Below are 26,661 nucleotides of genomic sequence, written 5' to 3'. Positions count from 1 at the left end.
GTACATGTATATATTTGTGAAAATGTACACCTATCATGAGGCTTGTAATGCTCTTTACTGTCAGGTGTTAAATTATCATTTTTGACTACCATTAGCATCAAATTGGTTAAAATTTTATCGTGATTCATCAAAACATCCTTATTGTGATTCATCAAAACATCCTTGTCATGATTCATCAAAACATCCTTATCATGATTCGTCAAAACATCCTTATCGTGATTCATCAAAACATCCTTATTGTGATTCATCAGAGGTATCAAATAATTATCATTAGCATCTATTTTTGAAAAAACGTTAAAATCTGTTACTGTTATTCATCATGAAGGTACCCCCATTACTACAGTCTATCATAGCATAATATGTGGATAAACAATGAGACACAATTGGTAAAATAAGTCAAAACTTCATCAGAAAGCTTTTGTAAAAGAGAGTTGAAGGACACCAAAGGGACATTAAAACTCTTAAAGTCGAAAATAAACTGACACCAATTTAATATGCAGATTGATAATAACATGCCATCTTTGTTTTTGTAGATGATGTAATTGGCTGTCACTGTTATCATGATAAATCTCAGTCAGGTATAAATATATACATGTTAAAATTTAAAGTTTTGCCATCAAAATTCATATACTTACAGGGTATCTATGGTACATTGTTTTGTAGATATCAAATCAACAGTTAGATTATACACAGACACTTCACAGTGATAAATAAAAAGAACAAAGTGTGCTCCCAGTTTCCACTTAAATTTGTGGAATTATGTTCACAGCTATTAATTTCCGTTAAGCTATATCAAATGTTATATAGAAGCATTTTAAAAATCTTGCAATGTCAGATTTAAGTCACATGGCATTTTTATTATGATTAAGTTACTTGTAGTAAGAGGACAGTTTGTTTATGTTATGTCCTGTACATTTAATGCTCCCACACTTAGTCCAGGAGTAGTACCTGTAATTGCAATGATTTCTGTCCAGTGGTCAGTTTGTACAAAATGTATAACATATATTTTCATGCCAGACCCTTTTCTCCGACACTTTTAAACTGTTGACCAGAATGATTTTAAATTTGGTCAGCAGCTGGACAGTGATGAGGTCATGTAATCATTTTTCAAATCTGTCAGAACTTACTTCCAGTTTGTAGATCATAGATGTTTAGGATTTTTCATTATGTGCAATGAACTAAATTTTTTTGTTACCTATTTATACTATTGAACATTATAACTTCATTCATATAGTATCAGGTATCACTTTCATTGTAACCGTACGCCGTTTGACAGTGTTGACTTCAAATTTTAAGCACTTTTCAGAGCTGTCAGACACCTTACATGCCTTACTTCTTGTTTTCAGATACTATAATTATGAATAGGTGTAAGCTTAGCACGAAAAAGGCATGAAACTGTTTGCTAGGAAGTTAAGAGTAAAATAATAATATCTTTATTTTATTTTCATAAAAATGACCAACAGAATTACTGTATAATGATGAGAAGAAAGCTTTCACTGAAGGTAAGTCATCTAGTGTAATGTTTATCCCTCAGTAGCTGTCAATTCTTGAAAATAATTATCAGTTTTAAGATGGATTTGTTTAAAAAAAATCATATAAATTGAAAGTTACTGTAAAAATTTTCTAAAATTATTGTATGATATAGAAATGTATAAATTTTCTAAAAATTTGCTGCATGCTTATATATCGTAAAATCACATATACAGTGTAATATTTGTGTGGCACTGCTTTCAAAATTACAGTAAGTGATGTGTTTGATATTGTTATGTGACAACCAAATATATACCGGTACTTAAAATACATGTACTGTGTATAAGTTTGGAAAACAAGAAAAGAGCTCAAGTGACTTAACTTATCTGAGTATGCTAGTCAAAAGATTGAAAAATATTGGATATACACTGAAGGTCATTTCATAAACCATTTTGGAGGTTGCTGATTGAACATTATATTTAAATTTTTTACATAGATAACATGTATACATTGCATTTTGAATATAAATGATTTTTCTTTTTGTAGCCCAGGATATGATATGGGCACCAAAAAATAAAAGACCAGAAAAGTTAAAGGATGGATTGAAGGAAGTAGAGGTAAAGTAAATAACAGGATAAAATATTTCTCTTCAAATTTGATTGAAACCATGGAAATGAATCTTCTAATTTTAGAATATTAAAAAGTTCAAATTGAAATCACATATATCACTTTTCTCTGAAACTGATATACCAAATGACTTCAAATTTGGTGAGTGGCTTAATTGACAGTGATGATTTGTATTGTCTGATCAGTGTCAGAAACATTTTTCCCGTTTGTCGATACTTTGAATTACAAGTAGGGTATGCTTATCAAACTCAAAATCTTGTACTGGAGATGAACCTGCTACCTCAAGACCACTACATTGCATCAGCTGACTAATGAAGTTTATATATAATGGACATGTACTTAAGCAATCTGCTGTATACTGTTGGTTTATATAATTCATTTAGACCACAATTAATTGAAAAAAGATGTATACATTTATTCTTGATACTGACTAGAATTAAGAAAATACCGGTAATAAAGAAAATCAAAACAAATTACTGTCAATCCAAACTAATTTTTGTATTGTAACACATACTGGACAAACAGGAATTATTGTCTTTATACAAATTAAGTATTTATACTAAATACACTTATTCTACCAATAGAAGTTATTGTCTAAATAATAATTCAGTATTTCTAAAAAGCATTTTTATTTAATCAACAGGAGCTACTGTCTCAACACAAAGTTGTTCATATAAGATGGAGAAGTAGAAAAGTATTACAGGTAAATGAAATATTTATTTTATATCTTTCTATTATTGTTGGTAAGTAGAAGTGTTCAGCTCCAATGCATTACTGGTTAAATCTTTGAGACCAAATACTTCTACATGCCAACTTCTGCTAGGTTGGTTGGTTTGATATGGCCATTTAAGCATTTGGGTTCCGGTTGCCTTAAATAATAGGACCACTGTAACCTTTATTTTAAGGTTGCTTAAGTATATGCATATCCATTTCAACATCTAGGTTCAGGGGGCCTTAAATGATATGGCCACTGATCACTGTAATTTTTGTCTTTAGATTGCCTTGAGTAATATGGCCATAGTAACATTTGTCTTCAGCTGTTTTAGTGATGATGCTGAGAAAGTTTTAATTGACAATCTTTGTTTTCAGGTTGCCTTGAGTAATATGGCCATAGTAACATTTGTATTCAGCTGTTTTAGTGGTGATGCTGAGAAAGTTTTTATAGACAAATCATTGGTTGGAAAAGGTATTGGAGAAACAGTATCAGATGGTATGTATAATGTATGGTTTAATGTTTGCTATTGACATCATGTGAAAATGTATTCCCGTAACATGAAATCAAATATCATGATGACATCCTGTGATTTTGAACTTTCAATTAAAGATCAAACTTAATGTTTGTTTTTGGACATTTTGATGTTATGAACATAACTCTTTTGTCCTTTTACACAGGCTTTTTATATTTGGTTCATTGGTATTGCACCTCAAGACCATATTTTGCATACCAATGAAGATTATCTGTCTGACCTTCATGACCTTTGTCCTTCAGGATAAGATTTTAGATTTTTTGTTTATCAATCTTAAAACATGTATATATTAATTCTTGCCATGGTAAGACGTTTTCAATGCATTTAAAGGTTTGTGTCTGCTACTCCTGCCTGTGGATATTTGATTTCATGGTTTGACAAAAGTCTACAAACAACCTTATAGAAAGATTGCTGTTCTTGAACATTTAAATCCATGGTTCCCCTTTTTCCATGAAATCCACAAAAATTGGTATTCAACGGAATAATAATGAATCCACAGCATATCTTATAAAATGATTTGGATTCCTTACCTATGTTACCCTAAACAATCCATATTCACAATTGACTAGGTAAGAAAAATTTAGATCACTATAGGATTCATTCCTAGGAGAATGCCCATCCCTTCATTTCATTGATTGATTAAGATCTTTAAAGTGTTACATATCCCTTCCCCTGAAATGTTTGTATTTATATTTATTCTTACCAGCCTTAACAGTATTTATCAAAGATTTTGTCACTTGGGTCACGTTCCACCCCTTATACCATAGATTTTTATATATATCAAAAGCTGTATAGATCACAACCCCTCTTCATAAAAGTAAGCACCAATACATTTTATTTTAGGCTTTATTGAAGAACAAATTGTTTGCTTAAGGGGGTTAGCAGGTATAAATCAAACTTTTTTTTAAATATAGGATTTCACTATTTTTTTCTATAAATAAACCTCATCCTATACTTAAAATAGAAAATAATTTAATAAATTAATTTTACACTACTGTATTTTGTTTATGTTATTGTAAGTATTTGTTTACTTTCAGCTTTTGTCTCTGACCAATTTTTCATTACAACATATCCTGATAAACCTAAAGTTGACTATGGATTCTTCATCAAGAGGCCCCCTATAGGGGAGGCTATAAAGAGATTAGAAAAAATATCTGCTTGGGAACCCAAGGTAAATTCATATCCTTTTATAAATGCAAACCACCTAGACATGACATAATGAGAACCAATGACCTGATTTATGACATAAATGAAAAACAAATATACAGGAACCAACCACAATCACTACATGATTTGATTTGTGACAGGCACATATAGAATGTCCCATGCTGTTATTTAAAAATAGTATGTAGAGTCCTGCCATAGAATGCTCTTCAAAGACTCATAATAAAAAATAATTCAAATTTTCTCGTCAAATTAATAAGATATTCAATTTTAACAATATTAATTAAAATACTTTGTGTCACCATGCTAAACTTTATGTATTATTTTATTGAAACAGACCGTACAGATGGACATTCCAGGACCATTAGGTAGACGTTTGGAGAGAAGGGTATCGGTCAATACTCGTCAAGATATGGTGAGTAAAAGAAATATTCACTAAATAATTTATTCTTAAAATAAACTTCTGAGTCAAAAATCATAGATAGTTAGACTTAAATTGTAGTTACCTCAGAAAAAGCAATTCTCATGATCACTTATCTGGTTACTAGTATTTCACCTTCATGAAAAGTACTTTTAATCCTAAAATAATACTACAAAGATCATCTTTTTGATGACAACACCAAAAAACTATCTTCAATGAACTATCAATGTTGTTTTTTTTTAGTGAGAGACAATATTATGATGAAACATGATCTATTTTATCAATATTTTGTTTTTCCTTTTTCTTGTCAGTTTTAGACTTTTGTTTTTTTATCCTCTCAGATTTATATTGTAATTTCTCAAGGCCTTGATATTCATAGATTGAAGCTTTTATACTATCTTTTGTTTCTGAAAACTGATGAACAAGTTTATTTTCATTTTCCATCCATATGTTGATATAGGAGTCAAGGTTTGGATGTTCTTTGCCTACATTTTCCTCAGATGTGATATTACGATCGGTCATTTCACTAGCATCTTTGCTGCTAATATATTGATATAGAACAATTTCTTGGTCCCTTATCAGAGGACCAAGGTGAAAAACCATTAGCATATTTCTTTGTCTATTTAAAAGAAGTCTGGAGACGTATTGTTTAAGCACGATGTCTGCTGGGATTGACCTTCTTAAGCTCAAAACAAAATTTAGAATAATTGTATGACATTTTGCTTCTGTTTCTGTATCTTGGTTTTGATTGGGGAAATCATCTTCACTATCTGTATCATCAAGTTCAACTATTGGCTGAGTCAGAGTCTCTGATGAATCCACATGTTTTGTTGTCTTTAAGATGCCTTTTTTTGGCCTTGTAGGATTACATGAGACCTCATTATGACCAATGATATCAATTTTTATTCCTAATTTATTGTCTAATTTATGGTCAGGATAGACTGTTCTTGAATTCCCTTCATTTATTGTTTTTGTTGTCAAGCTTACATTGTCTTTCGGTTGAAAGTCTTCACTACTTTCTTGTGGACATATAGCATCCAGATTGATTTTAAGATTTACAGTTTTACCTTTATATGTAACAAAAGTCTCTGTGGAATTGTCTATCTCAACAAAATCCTGAAAAATATCCTCTTTTTGTAAAAACTCTAGTCCTCTCTCACTCATTACTTGTAAGAATGTTTTCATTTTAGTTGTAAGTTTCATTTCTTCTGATTTAACTCTAACTTCCCACAAGTCATTGCCAGCTTTATATCTGACCCTCGGCTGTTTAGAAACTATTTCTCTCTTCAGATACATATTCAAAAGATCATTACAGAGGTGATATTTACAGACAAGCTCTTTGTGTATGTCAGTTGAGCTATCAACAACAGTTTTTGATAGTTTCTTCAAATACATTTGGCGAAAGTCTGATATACAAGAATTCTTAGGAAGAATATCATCAAAGTTAAATTCTTTAACTTTCTTTGTGTCTTCTTTTATATCCATTCTGTAAAATATTTCATAATTATGAGCCTGTTTTTTCATAATAATTAGTTTTTAAAAGTAATGAATCTTTAGTGTTGCTTTGAATTAAATATTTACACCCTTTGAAGAACAATAGATCTCTGATATATGGATTTGGCAAAATACAATGTTTTCTATGCATAGTGTTATATTTTTTTTGCAGTAATTTTATTTTGAGTTGCACTATGTCGCTTTTGTCAACTGAACTTTTGAATTAGCAGATTTTTTTGGCTGAAGCATTGCAAATCTTCCACTTAAATGTTAAAGTATAAAGCTTAACTCTATATTTCCCTAAAACCTTTGATAACAATGAAGATTTGTGATAAATAATGGTGTCATTAAAGTTTTCATTTTTAGTTGAATATACTTGACCAATTAAGCAAAGAAGGAAGGAACCTTATTCTAAAATCATACCATGAAATGATGTGCAAGTCAGCCATTTTATTTATCATTAGGAGATGAAAGGGAGTGTGATAGATAGAAATCGGATTTTGAAATATGAATTAAACAGGATTTTTTCTAAATATCGCAAAAATTAAATTGCATTTTAGTCAAAAATGACCAAATCACAAAAATTTCTGAATTTATAGTTTTGAATTACTTATGTAGATAGATTGACATATCTTACCTTATATTGTTATGTTTATAATCGCTGAATATTTTGTTAAGTAAAAACTAGGTGATGTTGAATGATTGCCAATGAGACAACAATCTGCCATAGACCAAATGACATGTAAGCAACTATAAATAACCCTTTAACAGTGAGAAGAATAAGATACTTGTGATACTTTTCTAATAACAGATTGTTGGTTAATACATTATTAATTAAGACAATTGATTTTAGAGAAGTAACAATATACCTATAGAAACAAATAAAATACAAGAAATACAGAAATCAATAAAGTTTTCTAATCAAATTATCTGACCATATGGTTGTCTATTAGATTTTAAGGGAGATAATTTAATTCTAAAAATAAAATTAAAAATCTACGTTTTAAATTTACTTAAATATAAAACTTGAAAACAGTAGCAGAAGCAAAAAGGGGAAAGCAGTGAGCTATTAATGCTTATTCAGATAATTTACGCTTAAATGCAAAGTACATTGTTTACTTTATTGGGTTGTGATAAATAAGTCAAATATATGTTTCTCAGAACTTTATCCTGTGGAATATATCTTCTTAAAAAAGTGATTGATTGCTAAGTTTTTTTTTATTTTTTCAAAAGTTTTCGTCTGTCTATTTTTACAATGGAAAACTATCACAACATCCAGTGGTAAAAAGTACATGCATATTTAGGATGCTTACAATTTTAATATAATACTAAGACCATGTTTTTGTTATTGTAAATGGACAGTTGATGATAATATTTTAGGTTTTAGTTTGGTGGCCAACCTCCAGTATTGAAGCATGGCCATGGAGTCCTATGTCAACTGACAGAGACAGAGCAAATCTGATAGTTCTATCAATACATGGGTAGGTAAACAAAGTCTTTTATTAACAAAATACTGAAATAAATTGAAAGTTTATTCATCAAAATATGAAATCATTCCCTTATATATGAGGTTAAATAAAATAATTTTCATTGAGCAAAAATACTTTTTAAAACTGAATATAATAATTCTAAATTAATCTGAGATATTCAGGTCTTTTATTGAACAGTTCTTGATGTTAATGTTTATTGCTTTAATATTGATTAATGCAGCATCTAAAAAAATGCTTGTATATATATACATGTGTGTAGATATTTTTGCAGTTGTAAAATTAAACAATAGCATACTAATTATTAGCTTAGCATTTATGAAAAATAAAAAAAGTTAAAACTGTTGAATTGTATTTTCAGGCCAAATATAGACTTATTGGCTTACAATAGGACAGAGTGTGATCCATTTCATGCAAGCTTCAGGTATGTCATTTATCTTGATTTTATAATTAAAGTCCAGATTTAATGCTGTTATTTTGTTTTTCTCAATTCATGCAGTTCAGAGTGATTATTAAAACACTGATTCACTAATATTACAAAGCATACTCATAGATGACATCAATTCTTTATCAAGATAATAGAAATTTGATGTCATAGTAGAGACCCTGTTTTTTTTATTATGCCCCACCTACGATAGTAGAGGGGCATTGTGTTTTCTGGTCTGTGCGTCCGTTCGTCCGTCCGTTCGTCCGTCCGTTCGTCCGTCCGTTCGTCCGTCCGTCTGTCTGTTCGTCCGTCTGTCCCGCTCCAGGTTAAAGTTTTTGGTCAAGGTAGTTTTTGATGAAGTTGAAGTCCAATCGACTTCAAACTTAGTACACATGTTCCCTATGATATGATCTTTCTAATTTTAATGCCAAATTAGAGTTTTTACCCCAATTTCACGGTCTATTGAACATGGAAAATGATAGTGTGAGTGGGGCATTCGTGTACTAAGGACACATTCTTGTTTTTCATATATTTCATCTATGAGTTATGATGCATATGTTTCAGCTGTTTACAACCACACAGATTTTTCACTATAGAGCAGTCACAGAGTGGTGGTGGTGAGACAACAGCTCATACTTCTACATATGAGATTATTCAAGGAAAGGTAAGTCTCAGAGTGGTGGCGGTGAGACAACAGCTCATACTTCTACATATGAGATAATTCAAGCAAAGATAAGTCTCAGAGTGGTGGTAGTGAGACAACAGCTCATACTCCTATATATGAGATAATTCAAGAAAAGGTAAGTCTCAGAGTGGTGGCGGTGAGACAACAGCTCATACTTCTGCATATGAGATATTTCAAGGAAAGGTAAGTCTCAGAGTGGTGGCGGTGAGACAACAGCTCATACTCCTATATATGAGATAATTCAAGAAAAGGTAAGTCTCAGAGTGGTGGCGGTGAGACAACAGCTCATACTTCTGCATATGAGATATTTCAAGGAAAGGTAAGTCTCAGAGTGGTGGCAGTGAGACAACAGCTCATACTTCTACATATGAGATAATTCAAGGAAAGGTAAGTCTCAGAGTGGCAGTAGTGAGACAACAGCTCATACTTCTACATATGGGATAATTCAAGGAAAGGTAAGTCTCAGAGTGGTGGTGGTGAGACAACAGCTCATTCTTCTACATATGAGATTATTCAAGGAAAGGTAAGTCTCAGAGTGGTGACGGTGAGACAACAGCTCATACTTCTACATATGAGATAATTCAAGGAAAGTTAAGTCTCAGAGTGGTAGTGGTGAGACAACAGCTCATACTCCTATATATGAGATAATTCAAGAAAAGGTAAGTCTCAGAGTGGTGGTGGTGAGACAACAGCTCATACTCCTATATATGAAATAATTCAAGAAAAGGTAAGTCTCAGAGTGGTGGCGGTGAGACAACAGCTCATACTTCTATATATGAGATTATTCAAGGAAAGGTAAGTCTCACAGTGGTGGCGGTGAGACAACAGCTCATACTTCTACATATGAGATAATTCAAGCAAAGATAAGTCTCAGAGTGGCAGTAGTGAGACAACAGCTCATACTTCTACATATGAAATTCAAGGAAAGGTAAGTCTCAGAGTGGTGGTGGTGAGACAACAGCTCATACTTCTACATATCAGATAATTCAAGGAAAGGTAAGTCTCAGAGTGGTGGCGGTGAGACAACAGCTCATACTTCTACATATGAGATAATTCAAGGAAAGGTAAGTCTCAGAGTGGTGGCGGTGAGACAACAGCTCATACTTCTACATATGAGATAATTCAAGGAAAGGTAAGTCTCAGAGTGGCAGTAGTGAGACAACAGCTCATACTTCTATATATGAGATAATTCAAGGAAAGGTTAGTCTCAGAGTGGTGGCGGTGAGACAATAGCTCATACTTCTACATATGAGATAATTCAAGGAAAGGTAAGTCTCAGAGTGGTGGTGGTGAGACAACAGCTCATACTTCTACATATGAGATAATTCAAGGAAAGGTAAGTCTCAGAGTGGTGGCGGTGAGACAACAGCTCATACTTCTATATATGAGATAATTCAAGGAAAGGTAAGTCTCAGAGTGGTGGCGGTGAGACAACAGCTCATACTTCTACATATGAGATAATTCAAGGAAAGGTAAGTCTCAGAGTGGCAGTAGTGAGACAACAGCTCATACTTCTACATATGGGATAATTCAAGGAAAGGTAAGTCTCAGAGTGGTGGTGGTGAGACAACAGCTCATTCTTCTACATATGAGATTATTCAAGGAAAGTTAAGTCTCAGAGTGGTGGCGGTGAGACAACAGCTCATACTTCTATATATGAGATAATTCAAGGAAAGGTTAGTCTCAGAGTGGTGGCGGTGAGACAATAGCTCATACTTCTACATATGAGATAATTCAAGGAAAGGTAAGTCTCAGAGTGGTGGTAGTGAGACAACAGCTCATACTTCTACATATGAGATAATTCAAGGAAAGGTTAGTCTCAGAGTGGTAGTGCTGAGACAACAGCTCATTGTTGTATGTATGAGATAATTCAAGGAAAATTATTTTTGGAACATAAAAATCAATTTGCCAATGTTTTTAACCAGATCATTGATTTTGGCTAAAAGGAGCTTGTATTTGTGATAAGGTCAGGTTCTTCTATACTATAGTAATAAATCAAAAAGAATTGGACTATATGATCATTGATAGATTTACATGTCTGTTAAGCAGGATTTGTCTATAAACATTTGATTCATTTTCTAAAAATTATTTTAAAATTACCATGCTATTTTTTGAATCATTGGAATCATTTGATTTAAGAACAAGAATCATGTAAATATCTTTTATACACTTAAAATATGTTTTTAAATTCAAATAGCTTTTAAAATTGGTCAGTTTTGAATTTAGCTGAAAATGATTCTTTTAGGAAACTATTTTGATTTATCTGAAAAATTATTGTGACTGAGAGATATATCTTCATGAGAGGGGATTCTTTCGCTGATGCTATTTTGCCCCAAAGATATATTTGCTTAAAGTAAATCATATGAATTATATTATTTAAAAAAAATAAAGTTATGAATATTATTATTGCAGATTCAGAGAATTTCAAATATTGCCATTCCACTTAAAAGTAAGTTTAAACAAATGATTATTTCATTATATAATTAAAGGGAAGTAAAGCAATTATTTCATTATATAGTTTCATGTTTTGTATGGGGTATAAATGCAGTAGAGTTAACTTAGTTTTGAAGTTCTTAAAATTTAACACTCTTACTTTCTGATTTGGAACAATTACATTAGAGCAAATATACTGTAACAAACATGCTTAACAATGACTTATTCAAACAGGTCTAAAAATGAATTGATCTCAACAATGACTTAATGCCGTCTGAACTGTAATATAGATATAAGTAGATGTGGTATGAGTGCAAATGAGACAACTCTCCATCCAAGTCACAATTTGTAAAAGTAAACCATAATAGGTCAAATTATGGTCCTAAACAGGTAGCCTTGGCTCACACTGAATAGCAAGCTATAAAGGGCCCCCAAAATGACTAGTGTAAAACCATTTTAACAGGAAAACCAATTACAGTAATTATACTATATTGCAATGTCCTTGCAAGTCCTTCCATTTTGTAGTTATTCCTAGGACAACATGTGTACATATTGGTTAATATGAGCTTTATATATCAGATCTATATTTTAACAGCAGTCAAACACAAGCTTTTTATAGTTCGGGCAGAATTCAATCTGAACCAATTTCAAAGACTGCTGTAAAACTTCAGGGTTTAATAACAATAGTAAACTAATATTGCATTATAGCAGCAATCTTCCATTGTAAATGTTTCATATCTTTTTTTAAATTCTTTTTGGTTATCTTATGAACTAAGTACTATACAGGCACTATTTATATTTAAATGTTAACTGAGTGATTCACAAAAACTATACTAAAGAAAGACACAGGTTATCAGATTGAAAGACTGCACAGATATTATCTTTTCTGGAATCAAATGTTGAAAACATTCAACATTACCTTTTCTGTTCATTTGATTTGAACATAAAAAAAACTTGCCTGACTCAAGGCAAACAATCATGATACTAGTAGATTTACAGACATATTTTGTTTCTTCAAATTTTAGGTCATGTAACTTGTTTAAGTAGAAATCATCTAGAAGATAAATTGGTTCTTGGCTGTGCTGATGGCTCTATTGTATGTATGATTTTACTCAGTTATAGACAATTTTATGGCTAAAGGTTTACAACATTTGATGTACAGTGAAACCTGTCCAAACCGAACACCCACGGGAGTTTGCGTTTTGTTCGGTTTTCACAGGTGTTCGGATTGTAGAGGTAAACGGAAGTCGACACCAAATAATTTTAGCATTTACTGACAAGGGATAATAGGTGACACAACAGACGACAGTTTATTTTTGTGTTGATTCAGATGTAAATGTAAAAATAAAAGAAGATGAAGATAGACGTTTTGCTACATTTTTGTTTATAAATCAAACGCCACTGTGTCAATCATGCTCGTCGTTGGGAGATGTCCGACGTGGAGCGATTTTGCTTTTTATAATTATTTTCTCATCCGTTAATTCACTGACCAATTCAGATTCACTGTCAATGTCAAATGACGATTCCGTAGTTGAATCGGGAACATCATTGTACACACGAGTTCTCGGACTAAACTGGTCACCCGCTGATTGATACTTTGGCACACGATAACAGTGAAACAACAGCAGGGGTCCAGTTTATTCTCGGACTTTATCGTTGCCAAATAGCTAACGGAAGTCTTCGGGGGCATTCGAATCAAATATATAGGGCCTCTAAAGGGAATCCAGCAATCGAAATCCATTGACCTTGTTGTGTTGCACGACTTCTTAATCCAGTGAAAGGCTTTAAAACTATTATTTAATTAAACAGTTTATCTACAGAATGGCAGTTTCGATTTTGTGGCCGTAATTATTTGAGTAAGGTGCATTTAATTGATCTGAGTGAAAGTTCTTTTCTTGTCATTATCGGCGATGGGGGTAGCTGACCAGTTTAACGTTTCTGTACAAAAAAATCACTTTATACATGGACACAGACATGTTAATTAGTTTGTAATAACAACTCACAAGTTCATTAAACCTCAAATACCTTCGGGGATACTCTGTCATCCTGTGTTTGTTTAATTAAATCATGCAAATAATTAATAATATTTTATTGTTTTGATTGGTATTGATCGATTTTTGACAGGTAATTTTTAGATAATAATTTATTAACGAGCCTTCAAAAAGCGTTCGGAATTCGGTGTTGACAGGGTTCGGTTTTTTCAGGTTAGATTAACGTTAATTGATAGGGAAATTTTGTGGGACTTTGAAAATTGTTCGGTTTAAACTGAAATTCGGTTTTATCAGGGTTCGGTTTACCCAGGTTTCACTGTATAAGCAAATTTAGAGCTTTCAGAAATCTCTAGAAAATATTGGATTAGAATTATGTACATTAACAATGCCATAAGAAAACAGACTGTAGTAGCTTCCATGGCTAAATTGGTTTTAGCATATTTGTAGTTATGTTTAAGGTGGTACCTAACACTACAGGGAGATAACTCTGTAAAATCAGCTTAACGTTTTAATTACGTTGTGTTGTAAAGGGAATATTAGGCTTCTCAATGATCAAAATTGATGTGTGTCAAACTACTATATAACCAGTGTAATTTTTCTGACAAAACGGTTGGTTCAAAATTTTTGAAATTTTTATATTTTTGTTAAAGGGTCAAAGTAAATACTTTGTCAAAATTTTATGAAAATTAAACGAACCAAATTTATTTTAGTGAAAGTGTTGGGTACCACCTTAAGGATAATAATTCAAAATTTCTTTCTTCCATACTATTTCATTATTTAAAAGTTGAGGTAACATAGGGTTATCTTCAGTGAGTAAATATATATAAAAAAAACCATAGTGATTACATAACAGTTAATATTGTACATGTATTGACATCACTATTTAATCCTTCAGGTACAATGAGTTTGTGTTGAAGCTCTGTCTTTTGTACTCATTCTATTGTACTCCACAGACTATGCAGTCTGTATTAAATTAACCTATCTTGATTGTGAAGGTTTAGTTTCTGATTGAAATATTTTTATCTTATTTTAGGTACTATATGATGAAGGGAGGAAGTCCACATTTTATGTCAGGGCTGCATTGGTGAGTTGTGTAAAGCTAAAACATCTAGATATAGAAATTACTTTTCATTCTTGTGATACAATCCTGAAATGAGAAATATTGCTTTTCTGGTATACAAAGTTATGTTTGGTATGTAAACATCAGTGTTTGATAGTGTATTTAGTATACATATAAAAATAAATAAATCTTTATATTTAAGTCTCCCAAACAAAGTTTGGAGACTTATTGTTTTGGTCAGTTCTTATTATTTTTATTATTCTTCCTCTTCTTCCTCTTCTTCCGCCACTTTAAAAATGAACTTGTCCGCAGCGGTTCTCCTAAACCACTTGTCAAATTGACTTAGGATTTCATAAAATGGTAGACTAATATAAAATTGAGAATGGAAATGGACTAATATGTCTAGGTGAGCCATCAATCTTTCGTTTGTGCATTGGGGTCTATTAAGGGGTATTTTGGGGGGTAGAAAGGAGGGAGGGGCTTACTATAGAACCCTATGGGATTTTATTTTCTAAAATTTTCAAATGAATATAACTTGAAAACTGTAAGTGATAGATACATGCAGTTTTAAGAAATGATTATAGGACAATAAAACAAATCACATGAAATATAGGGGGAGTCCCTGGGGGGTCATCTCCACCCCCTTCAATTTGAGAATATGCTTTTATCTTGTAAACGGTCCAGATCCCCACCCCTAAACCATATATATTCTTGAATGGGACGATAAAACAAATCAAATGAAATTAAAGGGAAGTCCCCGGGGGGTCATCCCCTCCACGTTCAATTTGAGAATGTGCTATTATCTTGTAAACGGTCCAGATCCCCACCCCTAAACCATATATATTCTTGTAGGGGACAATAAAACAAATGAAATGAAATAAAAGTGATGTCCCTAGGGGCTCACCCCACCCCCTCTTGTTTGAAAACTTGTAAACGGTCAACATCCCCACCCCTAAACCATATCTGTTCTTGTATGGGACAATACAACTAATCAAATGAACATGGGACCATATAAATGGCGAGTTATGGGAGCTTTGTTTGGGAGACTTCATAACAGCATCCTGTTACAATTACTTCTTGTTTGTTCATAAATTTATGTCAAGTACATGTGCATGTGCATGACATATAATACTTTATTATTGACACATGATTTTACACATACATCATGGGAAATGGAAATAAATTGTGTCCGATATAAACATTATAATAACACATTATTTTGTTTACAGATACCAGCCTGCATTTCGTGGCATCCTACAGGAACAGTATTCTTTGTAGTAGGTGCTAGAGGAGATATTCAGGTAAAGTGAGATAGCAATGTCAGCAACAAATGTAGATCTATCAGTCCTATATATATATAAAAAAAAATTGCTGTGATTGCATAGGTTTTATTTATATTTCATGGCATTTACAATTATAGTTTGACTTTAACATGTTTAAGTTATTTTATCAATTGCACAAAGATTCTTTGAAGTCAACTCATTGTTTTCGTACAATGAAGAAACCTTTTTTCCTTACAAAATATTTTACATAATTGATTTGATGTCTTTTAGAAAAAAAATAATGTTTAAGAAGAAATACTAATGAATCAGTTTAACCACATAAAACCTTCTATCTGACCTCCTAAAAGTTCAGGCTTATATCTACTTCTTCACTGTAGCATGCAAGATTAACTGTATAAAAAAATCCAGATAGGATAAAACTCAATTGGGTGAATAAATACATGAAGATTGGGAAATCCATTTCACTCAATCAAACATTTATTCAGTAAAATTGCTATAATTTGTTTGGTATGCTGTATATAGTTATCAAAGGTACCAGGCTTTTAATTTGATATGCCAGAAGCACGTTTTGTCTTCATAAGACTCATCAGTGACACTCAGATGAAAATAGTTAGAAAGCCGAATATGTAAAAATTTGTTTGTGTCCCATTGGTATGCAGTCAATTTGACCAATCTCATAACAATTATATAACAAAAGATACTGAAACATGTAAATTCAATTCAGAAAACTATTATAATTTACTTGTTACAGGTTTTTGATATGGCATTATCTTCCCTGAAAGTACAGTTGGTGTCAGAAGATCCATGTACGCATAGAATTCTTCCTGTAGGCAAATTTTTTAAGTAAGATAGGATTATGGTTTTATGTTAGCCTTATATTTATGAATGTAATAGTACACATATTTTTACTTTTAAAGACACTATTTTAAAGCGAAGCAGATTAAAGTGTGGGAAAAAGGGGAGATAATACATTATAAATTTTTGCAATGACCTTCCCTGTCTGGAAAAAGTCCTATCAGTCTTAGTGACATGCAGCATGATAAACTTTTTAAATTACTACTTTAACTGTATCTCCTTACTATGTTTTCCAGTTGTGAAGATTTTAATATCATTAAAGCTTTAAAGCTTGTTGAGGATATTTTTGAGGGACATTCACTTGCTCTACCATATTTTCACTTAATACCATTTTTAAATTTTCATAAATTACAATAAATATATAAGATAACAATAAAGTGAAATTTGGTGGCAAAGTGTTTTTTGTCACTTGTCCTACATGCATATTTTGAAGAAAAAATCATTTTCGTATTTTGCAGGGTTCCCTACACATTAAAGGATATTAAATGGTGTTTATATGATCCAAAGTCTGTAGAATGGAATGGTGACTACACTGATGCTATGTATATGCATTTTGACAGGTAAAGCAGTATACTGAGATATGCACATTTTAATTTAGTTTAAAGATGGCCAATATTCTGAAAATGCAAACTATCATGATTTCTCCATGTAATTATAAAATATAGCCAGGTAAATGTGGAAAATTAAGTTTATATACACTGTGATCTGCAATTGATGTTCATTTTGGTGAAATGATGCTTTCAAACATCTGTCTCTGGTACCTTCACACCGTGTTCACATTAACTGTAAACCAACTAATGTTTTGAGCAATTTATTTTTTTGAAACTTCCATGAATAGAAAAATAATGGGAACATAAATTGTCCATAAAACTTGGATCTTTTTTAATTTAAATACATCAACTGAATTTGAAATTACAAATTTAAAATCACTACAACGTGGACTAGAATAAGATTAGGCTTAAAGGGAGAAATAAAGTATTTAAAAAAATGAATAGGTATTTTATAAAGATGCAAATAATGAACACATGCTCTTTAGAGCCTTTAGTTTAATGATTTGGTCTGTTTTGGCCAATATCTCAAGGAAGATTATAATTTCCATCAGTTTTGCTTTATTGGAGGACATCTTAACATTACAACCTCACTGTTTTCTACAATATAAATATATATTAATTTTCATTGAACTTAACTTTGTACTTTGTAGAGGCCCTCCGGTTGTGTTTATATTACATCTAGGAGTTATCAGTAGAGAGAGACTGTCAGGACTAGAATTAGTCAAAGAATATCTAAAACATAGACAAGAGGAAGAGGTGAGGAATACTGGACAATTTTCATTTTGTTTTAAGGCCTAGTCCCACTAGACCACGATCGCATCATGCTCACCGCGATCTAAATAAATTCAGATCCTGGTGAGGTCACGGTATGAGTGGCATGAAAATGTAAATTTTCATTGCTTTCACAATGATACTACGTCCTCATTAAGTTTCTACAACGATCCCACTACCATTATACCACGTTCTCGCCGCGCTTATTCTGCGACCTCACTATGCTTATCAAGATCTTTCTACGCTCGTCCTGTTCTCACTACCACCATACCACGAGTTATCCGATTGCAACACGATCTTACCACGCTTCTACTGCGATTATACCACGTTCTTACCACGATTATACTACATTCATACCGCGATCTTACTATGTTCTCAGCAATAACGTCAACATCGTGTTCCATATCAATACAGTTCCATTCCTTCTATTTCTGATTAATACGTAAGCTTTTCCGGAAACAATACAGTCATGCCACCAAAATCTACTAGAACACGTGGGCGTGGTGGTAGGGGTTGATGTAGAGGCAGAGGGAGCTCTGATAGTAACGAATCCTGATCAAGCAGAGATGTCAGACTGACCAATCCAACCGAAATTACAACCTATTGCTGGTGTCAGGGGCAGATCCATGCAGCCATTTTAAAAGGGGGTCCCAACCCAGGACAAAAAGGGGGGTTCCAACTATATGTCCCCATTTAAATGCATTGATCGTCCAAAAAATAGGGGTTCCAACCCTGGAACCCTCCCCCTGGATCCACCACTGTCCATAAAGCTCAAATGTTGATATTTAAGTGAACAATAGCAGACATGACACAGATGTATTTAGAGATATAGGAAGATGTGGTATTAGTGCCAATGAGACAACTCACCATCCAAGTAACAATTTATAAAAGTAAACCATCTTAGGCCAAGGTATGGCCTTAAACACAGAGCATGGGCTCTCACCAAACAGCAAGCTATAAGGGCCCCAAAAATCACTACTGTAAAACCATTTAAATGGGAAAACCAACGGTCTAACCTATATAAAAGCGAAAAGCATGGTTGGGCCGTTAGAGAAAATGGACAAGAAGTCCTAATTATATACAGACAAACAAAACCTGGAGAGATTTAATATATTTTTTGTGAAAATGACGTTGAAAATGATGGTCGTAGTATGAACGTAGTCAGGTCGTAAGAAGAGCGTGATGAGGACGGCAAGGGCGTGCTAGAATAGTACTATGGTCGTGAACAGCGTGATATAGTCTTAGTGGAAGCATAGTTTGGTTGCGGTGAGAACGTGATGGTCGTAGTGAGGTCGTGATAACGTCGCTGTGAGATCGTAGCACAGTCTCTTTGAATAGAATCACGCTTTCGCTACGATGTTACAGCGACCTTTGCGATCTTACTACGATCTTAGTGCGCTCTCACTACGCTTCTTCTCTGACCTGATTTGGCCACGACCACATCACGATTGTTTTGAACGTTCAAAGTTGGCCACGCTCATCAGGATCTTGAAGACCTCACCTTGACCTTGATACGACCTTACTGCGTTCTACACGATCCTACTATGATCATCAAAATTTGCATTTTTTCACAGATCATAGTGCGATCGTGGCCTAGTGGGACTGCGGTATTAGGAACAATTAAATAACCAATGATCGGTTTATATTAAAAAAACACCTTTTTTGTGAACATTGTGATTTTAACCAGCAAGTATTTTGTACCCCTAAAGAATGGTGTCATATAAAAATAAAAAGATGCAGTATGATTACCAATGAGTCGATCTTCAACCAGAGATCTAATGAGTAGAAGTTATAACTATAGGTCACCAAACAGCCTTTATTTACCTAATTTGTTTTGATACTGTCTATTGGGGAGATATATTTCTATAGATGTTTAGATTAGTAAGTAAAATGTTACGGCTCCTACAAATAATGTTTGTCTTAGAATGATGTCTTTTTAAATCACATCAAATCATTCCAAACTTGAGGGAATTCTGTTTGATTAAGAGATGAAGACAAGTTTTATGTTGTTTTGTACGTCAAATAACACCTACTATACAGTCTGAACACAGCTATAGACTGACCAGAGATTAATTGACTGTAAGGGAAATGGCTGAATAGTACTGCAAATCAACTGTAATAGTATAAACGACTTGATATTTATTGTTCAGTCTTTCGAAAACTGTTAGGAGCAAAATTGATGTTTCAGTTTATAATCAGCTTTCTAATGTACTGAGGCAATGTACAAATAAACAATCACCACCATTCTACTCTAGTTGCTATAAATGCACAATACTTATTGGGAATTTTCATATGAAATGAAATATGATTTAACATTAATGAATGATATGTAACAGACTGTTGCTGACAATAAGATTAAAACACATGTTATTTTATTGTAAAAAAAATACACAAAGAAATAATGACTCAGCACTATACAACTAAATTCTTCTCATGAACCAATTTAACATAAATCTGTTTATGTGTAATTCATCTTTTATTGTTATTTTATACAGGCTGTACAGTTACTGAAAGCTATGAATTGGGACATGGAAGGTCCTGTGTGTTACTCCAGTTTGTCTGCTATTGTAAATCATTTACTAAGACAACCACTCAATGCTGAAAGAGAGGGTAGGTATAATGGACAACCATTTACTCTTAAAATAATTCAAGTCTGTCATCCATTGTCAAGCATGTAACTCAATGTTTAAAGTGAGTTGAGAAAAGATCATAAATTCACGAGATTCATTTAAGTACCACAGGTTTCTCCAGAAATGTAGGGTTTAGATATCTCTTTAGTTGAAGTTCAGTTTATAGGCAATAGACGTTTAAAAAATCTTGGTGAGGAAAATGTAAAGTAAATATTAGAGTCTATAAAACAACAACTAACCAGCAAATTTTATACATATAACATAGTATTGTGATCCTAATTTTCTACAATGAAATATGTTTTAAACAGTAAACAACAAGTTACCGTAGTATACCTTCATCTTTTAGTCTATAAAACAAATGTAACTGTGTAATTGCTTGAAACATTATTGTGTAATTATTTGTTTTTATATTTATTTTTAAAAGGTCAGCTAGAGTCAACATTAGGAACATTTTATGCACCAAAACGACCTTTATCAGAAGTAACAATCATGGACTATAGAGATCCTATTAGTCGATTAGCAAGACGTTTCTTTCACCAATTACTCAGGTATATCAACACATTATATTCCAGATACGATTTAGGTTTTTAAAGATTATGCAATTTTGTACATTAGTTCTAAAATTCAATAGTTCAACAGTTCATTTTAAGCATTATTAAAAATTTATATAGACTAGTTATACTGTGAAAGTACTTTTATTTGTGGGGAACCAATTTTCATGGTTTTTGTGGATGACTATCCACGAAGTTAAGTGTACAACGAAATAAAACAACCTTTGTCCAAATCAAGACATGGAAAGATCCCCATGTATATAGGTTTGACTACTGATATGATCTAGAAAATATAATGAATATCGCCAAATCTGAGAATACTATAATAGAAGTCACAGGTTAAACACTCTATGAACTACAACTGCAGGCAGGATTATACCCATTTAATATTTAAAAACCTAAACTGTACAACTTTAGTTTCTCATAATTATTTTTTTTTTTATCGATGAAAGTCAGATTTCCAGTATTGATATGCTATGATAAAGTGTTCATTGTATATCCTCATCGTTCTCGTACTTATAAGAAATGATAGTTTCATGCTAAGCTTGCTGAAGATAAGAATTATTTACAATTCAAAATATGTTTATAGCATTTGTTTATGTTACTGTTTTACTAAGGTGACATGTTTATGGTATAATTAACACATTTGATGGTCTTTAATCTGTTGATCACTCTATTTCGGGATAATTAGTGTGATCACTACGATTTACATGGATCAATGTTTACTTTGCAATTTCCTTCAATCCAGACACCTTCGTTTCCAATGGCTTCATTTTTTATTTAGAAAACTAAAATTCACGAATTCAAAAACCCACGAACATGTAAATGTTGCTCAAACCTCGAAAATTGATACCCAAGAATTAAAGTACTTTCACAGTAGTTAAAATGTCCTTGTCATTTGTATATAGATTGTTAACTAAATGAATTATCCCTAAACTTCTTCAGTGTGAAAGTAGAATAATGTTTGTTGTCTGACAGGAAAGTTTGTATAGTGTAGGCCATTCTATAATTGAAGATATTTTTTCAACCAAATCATGACACACAAAATCAATGAAAAAATACAAAAGCAAAGATACACTAGTGCACTGCTCTTTCTCATCTTACAGTCACAGTGATGCTTTCAACATGGATAAAAAAACTCTCACTTCACTGCAAGTTTAAGACAATACCTAGCACTATAGATTGAAAAGAATTGTTTACAATATTTTGGTCACACTAAATCTGTGTATTGAAGAACATAGCTGTGTTGTGTGGTAACAACAACAAATTAAGAATAGCAAAAAATGTACTGTAATGTACCAGTAGTAGGAATTGATTGACAAGGTTTTTTTTATCTGAATATCTTGCATTAATCTATAAGACTTAAAAATATAGTTCACTGCATACAGTTTTCTGTAAGTCTGAAATGTATGACAGTGAAAATGATGTTCATATTTTTTTTACAGGTACTCCAGATTTGACAAGGCATTTTTATTGGCTGTAGATATTGGTTCAAGGGATTTGTTTATGGTAAGCATTGTTACGGAATCTTATATAGGGAATGTTCAATATATAAATTCAAAAAGGTTCTAATGACAAAATTACAGTATTAGAATATACCAATAGAGAATTTGACTTGTTGAACATTTTAAAGCAAGTAAATCAAGATAGGATACAGTATAAATAATGGATCTGATACACATATTGAAATCCTGTTTTTATACTCAAAAGTTGTATACTTTCAGAGCATGATTAATTAGTTAGAAAAGAAAACACTGAAATATATGATTTTAAATGCCAGCAAAAATGTGTTTAAATAACAGAATGCACTTGACTAAAAATAACTGAGACGTGTTGGCCAGGGCTTCCAAAAAATATTTGAGCCAGCTGGACATTTCATATCTGATCCCGATTTTAATCCCTTAAGACTTAGTCACAAAAGGCAATTATGGTAATCAGATGGCCATTCCAATGATTGACATTACATTAAAAAAAAAACGATTTTAAACTTTACTTTGATATGATATGAATTTGATGTTAGGATGTTACTGTTAAATTGGCAGTGCATCATTCAAAGTGTGCACATCAGCGTGCTCATATCTGCCATAGACTTTTTATTTGTGCAAAATGACATTGTCAAAAACTACTTTCGTTTTCAACCGGATGTTGTCTTGACAATGGTAAAACATGGACCATAAACGGATACGTAAAATCCGTGTATTTTTACAAAGCACGACTGAGAGAAGAAGCTCTTTCCACGTTATTTCTTCAACAAAATACTTGAATTGAACGTTAGATACAGGTATCATTGATAATTTTAGCATTTTTGAAGAAATGTAGGATGCATTATTAAATTTCCCACCTTTGCACATGCGCACACGTGTTCTAGTTCATACGACATAGTTCTGACTATTTTTTATTTAAAACCTTAAAATTTTTCATCAAATCATTTTGATAAACTAATTTCTAATAATTTTAATCTTTAGAACGAAATCAATTAGATACAAACCGCTGAAATGTAAGAAAATATTTGTGATTAAACCGATCAATTTATACGATGTCCGGTACTGATCATAGTTCACCTGTCACCTGAACAGGTAGATTTCAGCTGTCCAACTACTAATTAGCCTTGATTAAAATTAGAAAGTATTGAAATAGGTGTTGTTTTGATAGTAATTAATCATCATGTCACATTTATGACCGGAAATGTGTTGATGTTAAAGGCAAAAGGTTGGGTCAAAAAGATCGTGAATTATGTAAAAATGACCGAAAAAGCCTTGAAAAATAAAAAGTATATGACCGTTTCATGCTTTGCCCAGCCGGACTTTTACTGGACATTATACAAATGACCGGAATATATGACCGTTTTGGAAGCCCTGGTGTTGGCTAGAGCAGGTGATTTTCATGTGGATTAAACTCTACATTAGATCAAACAAACAGTAGTGACTTTAAATTTCTATCTTATCACAGATTGAATATATAAAATCACCATGACAAAAGCTTATGCTTTAGCAAAGCTGAAAACCATATGATATAGTAATTTTCCTTACACAAATTTATCTTTTGATAGGATATACATTATATGGCATTAGATAAAGGAGAGACAGCATTGGCAGAGGTGGCAAAGAGGAAAGCAGAACAGATTGAATCAGAGTCGTTGGGTAATTTAGTATTGCTTATAACACAAATAAATAACTTTGTATAAAGTATTTGATTAAAGTTATTATTGACATCACATAAAAAATGTAAAAAAGCACAAACTTGTGCATTGGTTTGATATCTGCATACACAGTTATTGGATTCACATACTACACAATTATTTTAAATTGAATTATATTATGCACTTTGTGTTGTTGGTGATGGATATCACATTGTTTTATATTGCACAGATTCATTTGATGACTATGATGATGATTTTGTGGATAATGGATTTCACCAGTTAAACCAGCAACATTTATCACAAAATGAGGTATTTTATAATATAGATTATAGATTATAGATTGTTAAATTGTTTTAATTTATAAAATCACTTTTATAATGTTGTGGAACTGATATTTTAAAACCTAAAGTTTTTAAGAGTTATAGCTTTAACCTAGCTATAACTACTAGTGTTCAATTCTATAAAATTGCAGTTCACTTTCAAATCACCAATTGATACAGTTGATATTATGTCTATACAATATGTCAGTCTCGTAATCCCCAAAGTCAACGAATAAAATAATTCGAAGATCTGCCATCAACACCAAACTTTCCAAATAAAAATAAAATTAAGATATGATACAAGTCAACCATTGAAAAGGTTCCTTAATTGGGATAGGAACATATATGATAGGGTTTCAGTAGTTATTTGAGATCTCACCCTTACCATTTTCAATCTTGCCCAATGGATAACTTAAGATACATCAAAGAATCTGCAATAAAATTTAGTTCAAGTAGAGTATCTATTGTCCCTAATAGCAATATACAAGATAACCAAAAAAAAAACCACCACTAGTTTAAAAGAAATATAAATTTTACAGGTAAAACATACCTTGTCAAATAATGCTGATAGTTATTGGAAGCTTGCATAGAGTACCTGCTGATATGAAGTCAGGATGTCCTACAATCTTATATAGGGACTGTACTTAACAGTAGGTTGCATACAACAAGGTCACACTCATTCTAGAAGGACATCATCTTGTGCAATGCAGAGAACAAATCTCTTGAATTTCAAGTCTACTTAGAATGTTATTGTTTCCTTTAAGATTTTATCTAATCTTAATTCAAATTAATGATTTTTTTGATTTTTTTTTCATTTTCAGGGACACTTGTCTAATGGAGATTTAAGGAATGGTGGTGTACATAATGGCTTCCATTCACATCATAGTTATGGCAACAGGGGAGGTTATTTAGCAAATGGAGAAAACAGAAATAGTCATGTGTAAGTATTGCTTAAAATTACAATGAAATTCTACCATATGTTTATTTATCACAATTGTTTTTCTTTTATTAAATTACACTGTAGCATATTAAAATCATTTTCATGCTTATTTTGTCTTGTTAAAACAAATTTAATGTAATTGTACTTTAACATGTTTAAAAGAATGCTCTTTTCAGTTCACTGACCCTATGTGTCATATGAACCTTTGCCATCTCTAGATCTTGGCATCCTATGTTGTTGTCCATTGTCATATGCATTCTATTCATTACTTTATCAATTGCAACCAAATGAAAGAAGGCTTATCAATAGAGTATCAAGTACACAGGAAAAATTGCAACATATGTTTTTCATATGTTTTCAAAACATATGAAAAACATATGAAAATCATATGTTTTCCATATGTTTTCCATATGTTTTTCATATGTTCGAAAACATATGTTTTCATGTCGGGCTTAAACATAAGTTTGCATATGTTTTCAAACATATGAAAAACATATGTTAAACATATGAAAACATATGTTGCAATTTTTCCTATGTATAAAGTATTTGTTTTGGTTACTCCAAATCCATCAATAGGGCCACCATGGCTTAAAATAGAACATAACAGTAAAATGCATTAATTGTCTTATTACTTGAAAACCGTAATGAAAAAAAAACATGCTAAAAATAATAATATATACCTGTTTCCAATTTCCATAAAGTGGTCTGATGACTTCTTGTAGGAGGTATAGCTTTTATATGTCAGTTTACTTTTTTCAACAATACATTGATTGATTTAATGATTGGAGTAAGGCCAGTTTAAGCACTATTGTGCTATTTCATGGTAGATACTTTGCATTTATTGAGAAGAACCTGAAGAGAACCCTCAATTTTAATTCTTGGTTCACCTATACCCATTGAAATCCTTGAAAATTGGTATCCAATGGATAAGAATAAATTTATGGTAGTAGACAATAAAGAATTTGTCTCTGTTTGATTTACTGTAATATCTAATGAATGTAAATATAAAATTTTCAGAAATTCTGTATTATCAGACATAGAAGCAGATTTAATATCAGATTACACAACAGCTTTACAACTAGAACCTCAGTGGACAAATCATGGTAATATTGATA

The 26,661-nt window shown here is 32.1% G+C and overlaps 1 protein-coding gene across 2 annotated transcripts in view; it reads left to right on the top strand.

Annotated features, from left to right (window-relative positions):
* LOC143067586 (WD repeat-containing and planar cell polarity effector protein fritz homolog) overlaps positions 1-26,661 on the top strand; it is a 41,549-nt gene that overhangs the window by 12,851 nt on the left and 2,037 nt on the right. For both annotated transcript variants that reach the window (XM_076240935.1, XM_076240936.1), the window contains exons 3-26: positions 534-578; positions 1,464-1,502; positions 2,017-2,087; positions 2,741-2,800; positions 3,187-3,307; positions 4,382-4,515; positions 4,846-4,923; positions 7,804-7,904; positions 8,272-8,334; positions 8,902-9,001; positions 11,435-11,471; positions 12,481-12,551; positions 14,480-14,530; positions 15,736-15,807; positions 16,541-16,632; positions 17,103-17,204; positions 17,846-17,951; positions 20,462-20,576; positions 21,021-21,144; positions 22,593-22,656; positions 24,197-24,287; positions 24,516-24,595; positions 25,428-25,546; positions 26,564-26,649. In XM_076240935.1, coding sequence (XP_076097050.1) covers positions 534-578; positions 1,464-1,502; positions 2,017-2,087; positions 2,741-2,800; positions 3,187-3,307; positions 4,382-4,515; positions 4,846-4,923; positions 7,804-7,904; positions 8,272-8,334; positions 8,902-9,001; positions 11,435-11,471; positions 12,481-12,551; positions 14,480-14,530; positions 15,736-15,807; positions 16,541-16,632; positions 17,103-17,204; positions 17,846-17,951; positions 20,462-20,576; positions 21,021-21,144; positions 22,593-22,656; positions 24,197-24,287; positions 24,516-24,595; positions 25,428-25,546; positions 26,564-26,649 — 2,022 coding nt within the window. The remainder of the gene's footprint in view (positions 1-533; positions 579-1,463; positions 1,503-2,016; positions 2,088-2,740; positions 2,801-3,186; positions 3,308-4,381; positions 4,516-4,845; positions 4,924-7,803; positions 7,905-8,271; positions 8,335-8,901; positions 9,002-11,434; positions 11,472-12,480; positions 12,552-14,479; positions 14,531-15,735; positions 15,808-16,540; positions 16,633-17,102; positions 17,205-17,845; positions 17,952-20,461; positions 20,577-21,020; positions 21,145-22,592; positions 22,657-24,196; positions 24,288-24,515; positions 24,596-25,427; positions 25,547-26,563; positions 26,650-26,661) is intronic.

This window comes from Mytilus galloprovincialis, chromosome 3 (genome assembly GCF_965363235.1).
Source record: "Mytilus galloprovincialis chromosome 3, xbMytGall1.hap1.1, whole genome shotgun sequence".
Classification (NCBI taxonomy): Eukaryota; Metazoa; Mollusca; class Bivalvia; order Mytilida; family Mytilidae; genus Mytilus; species Mytilus galloprovincialis.
The sequence above is the reverse complement of the archived record's forward strand: the minus strand, read 5'-3'. Positions and strand labels throughout refer to the sequence as shown.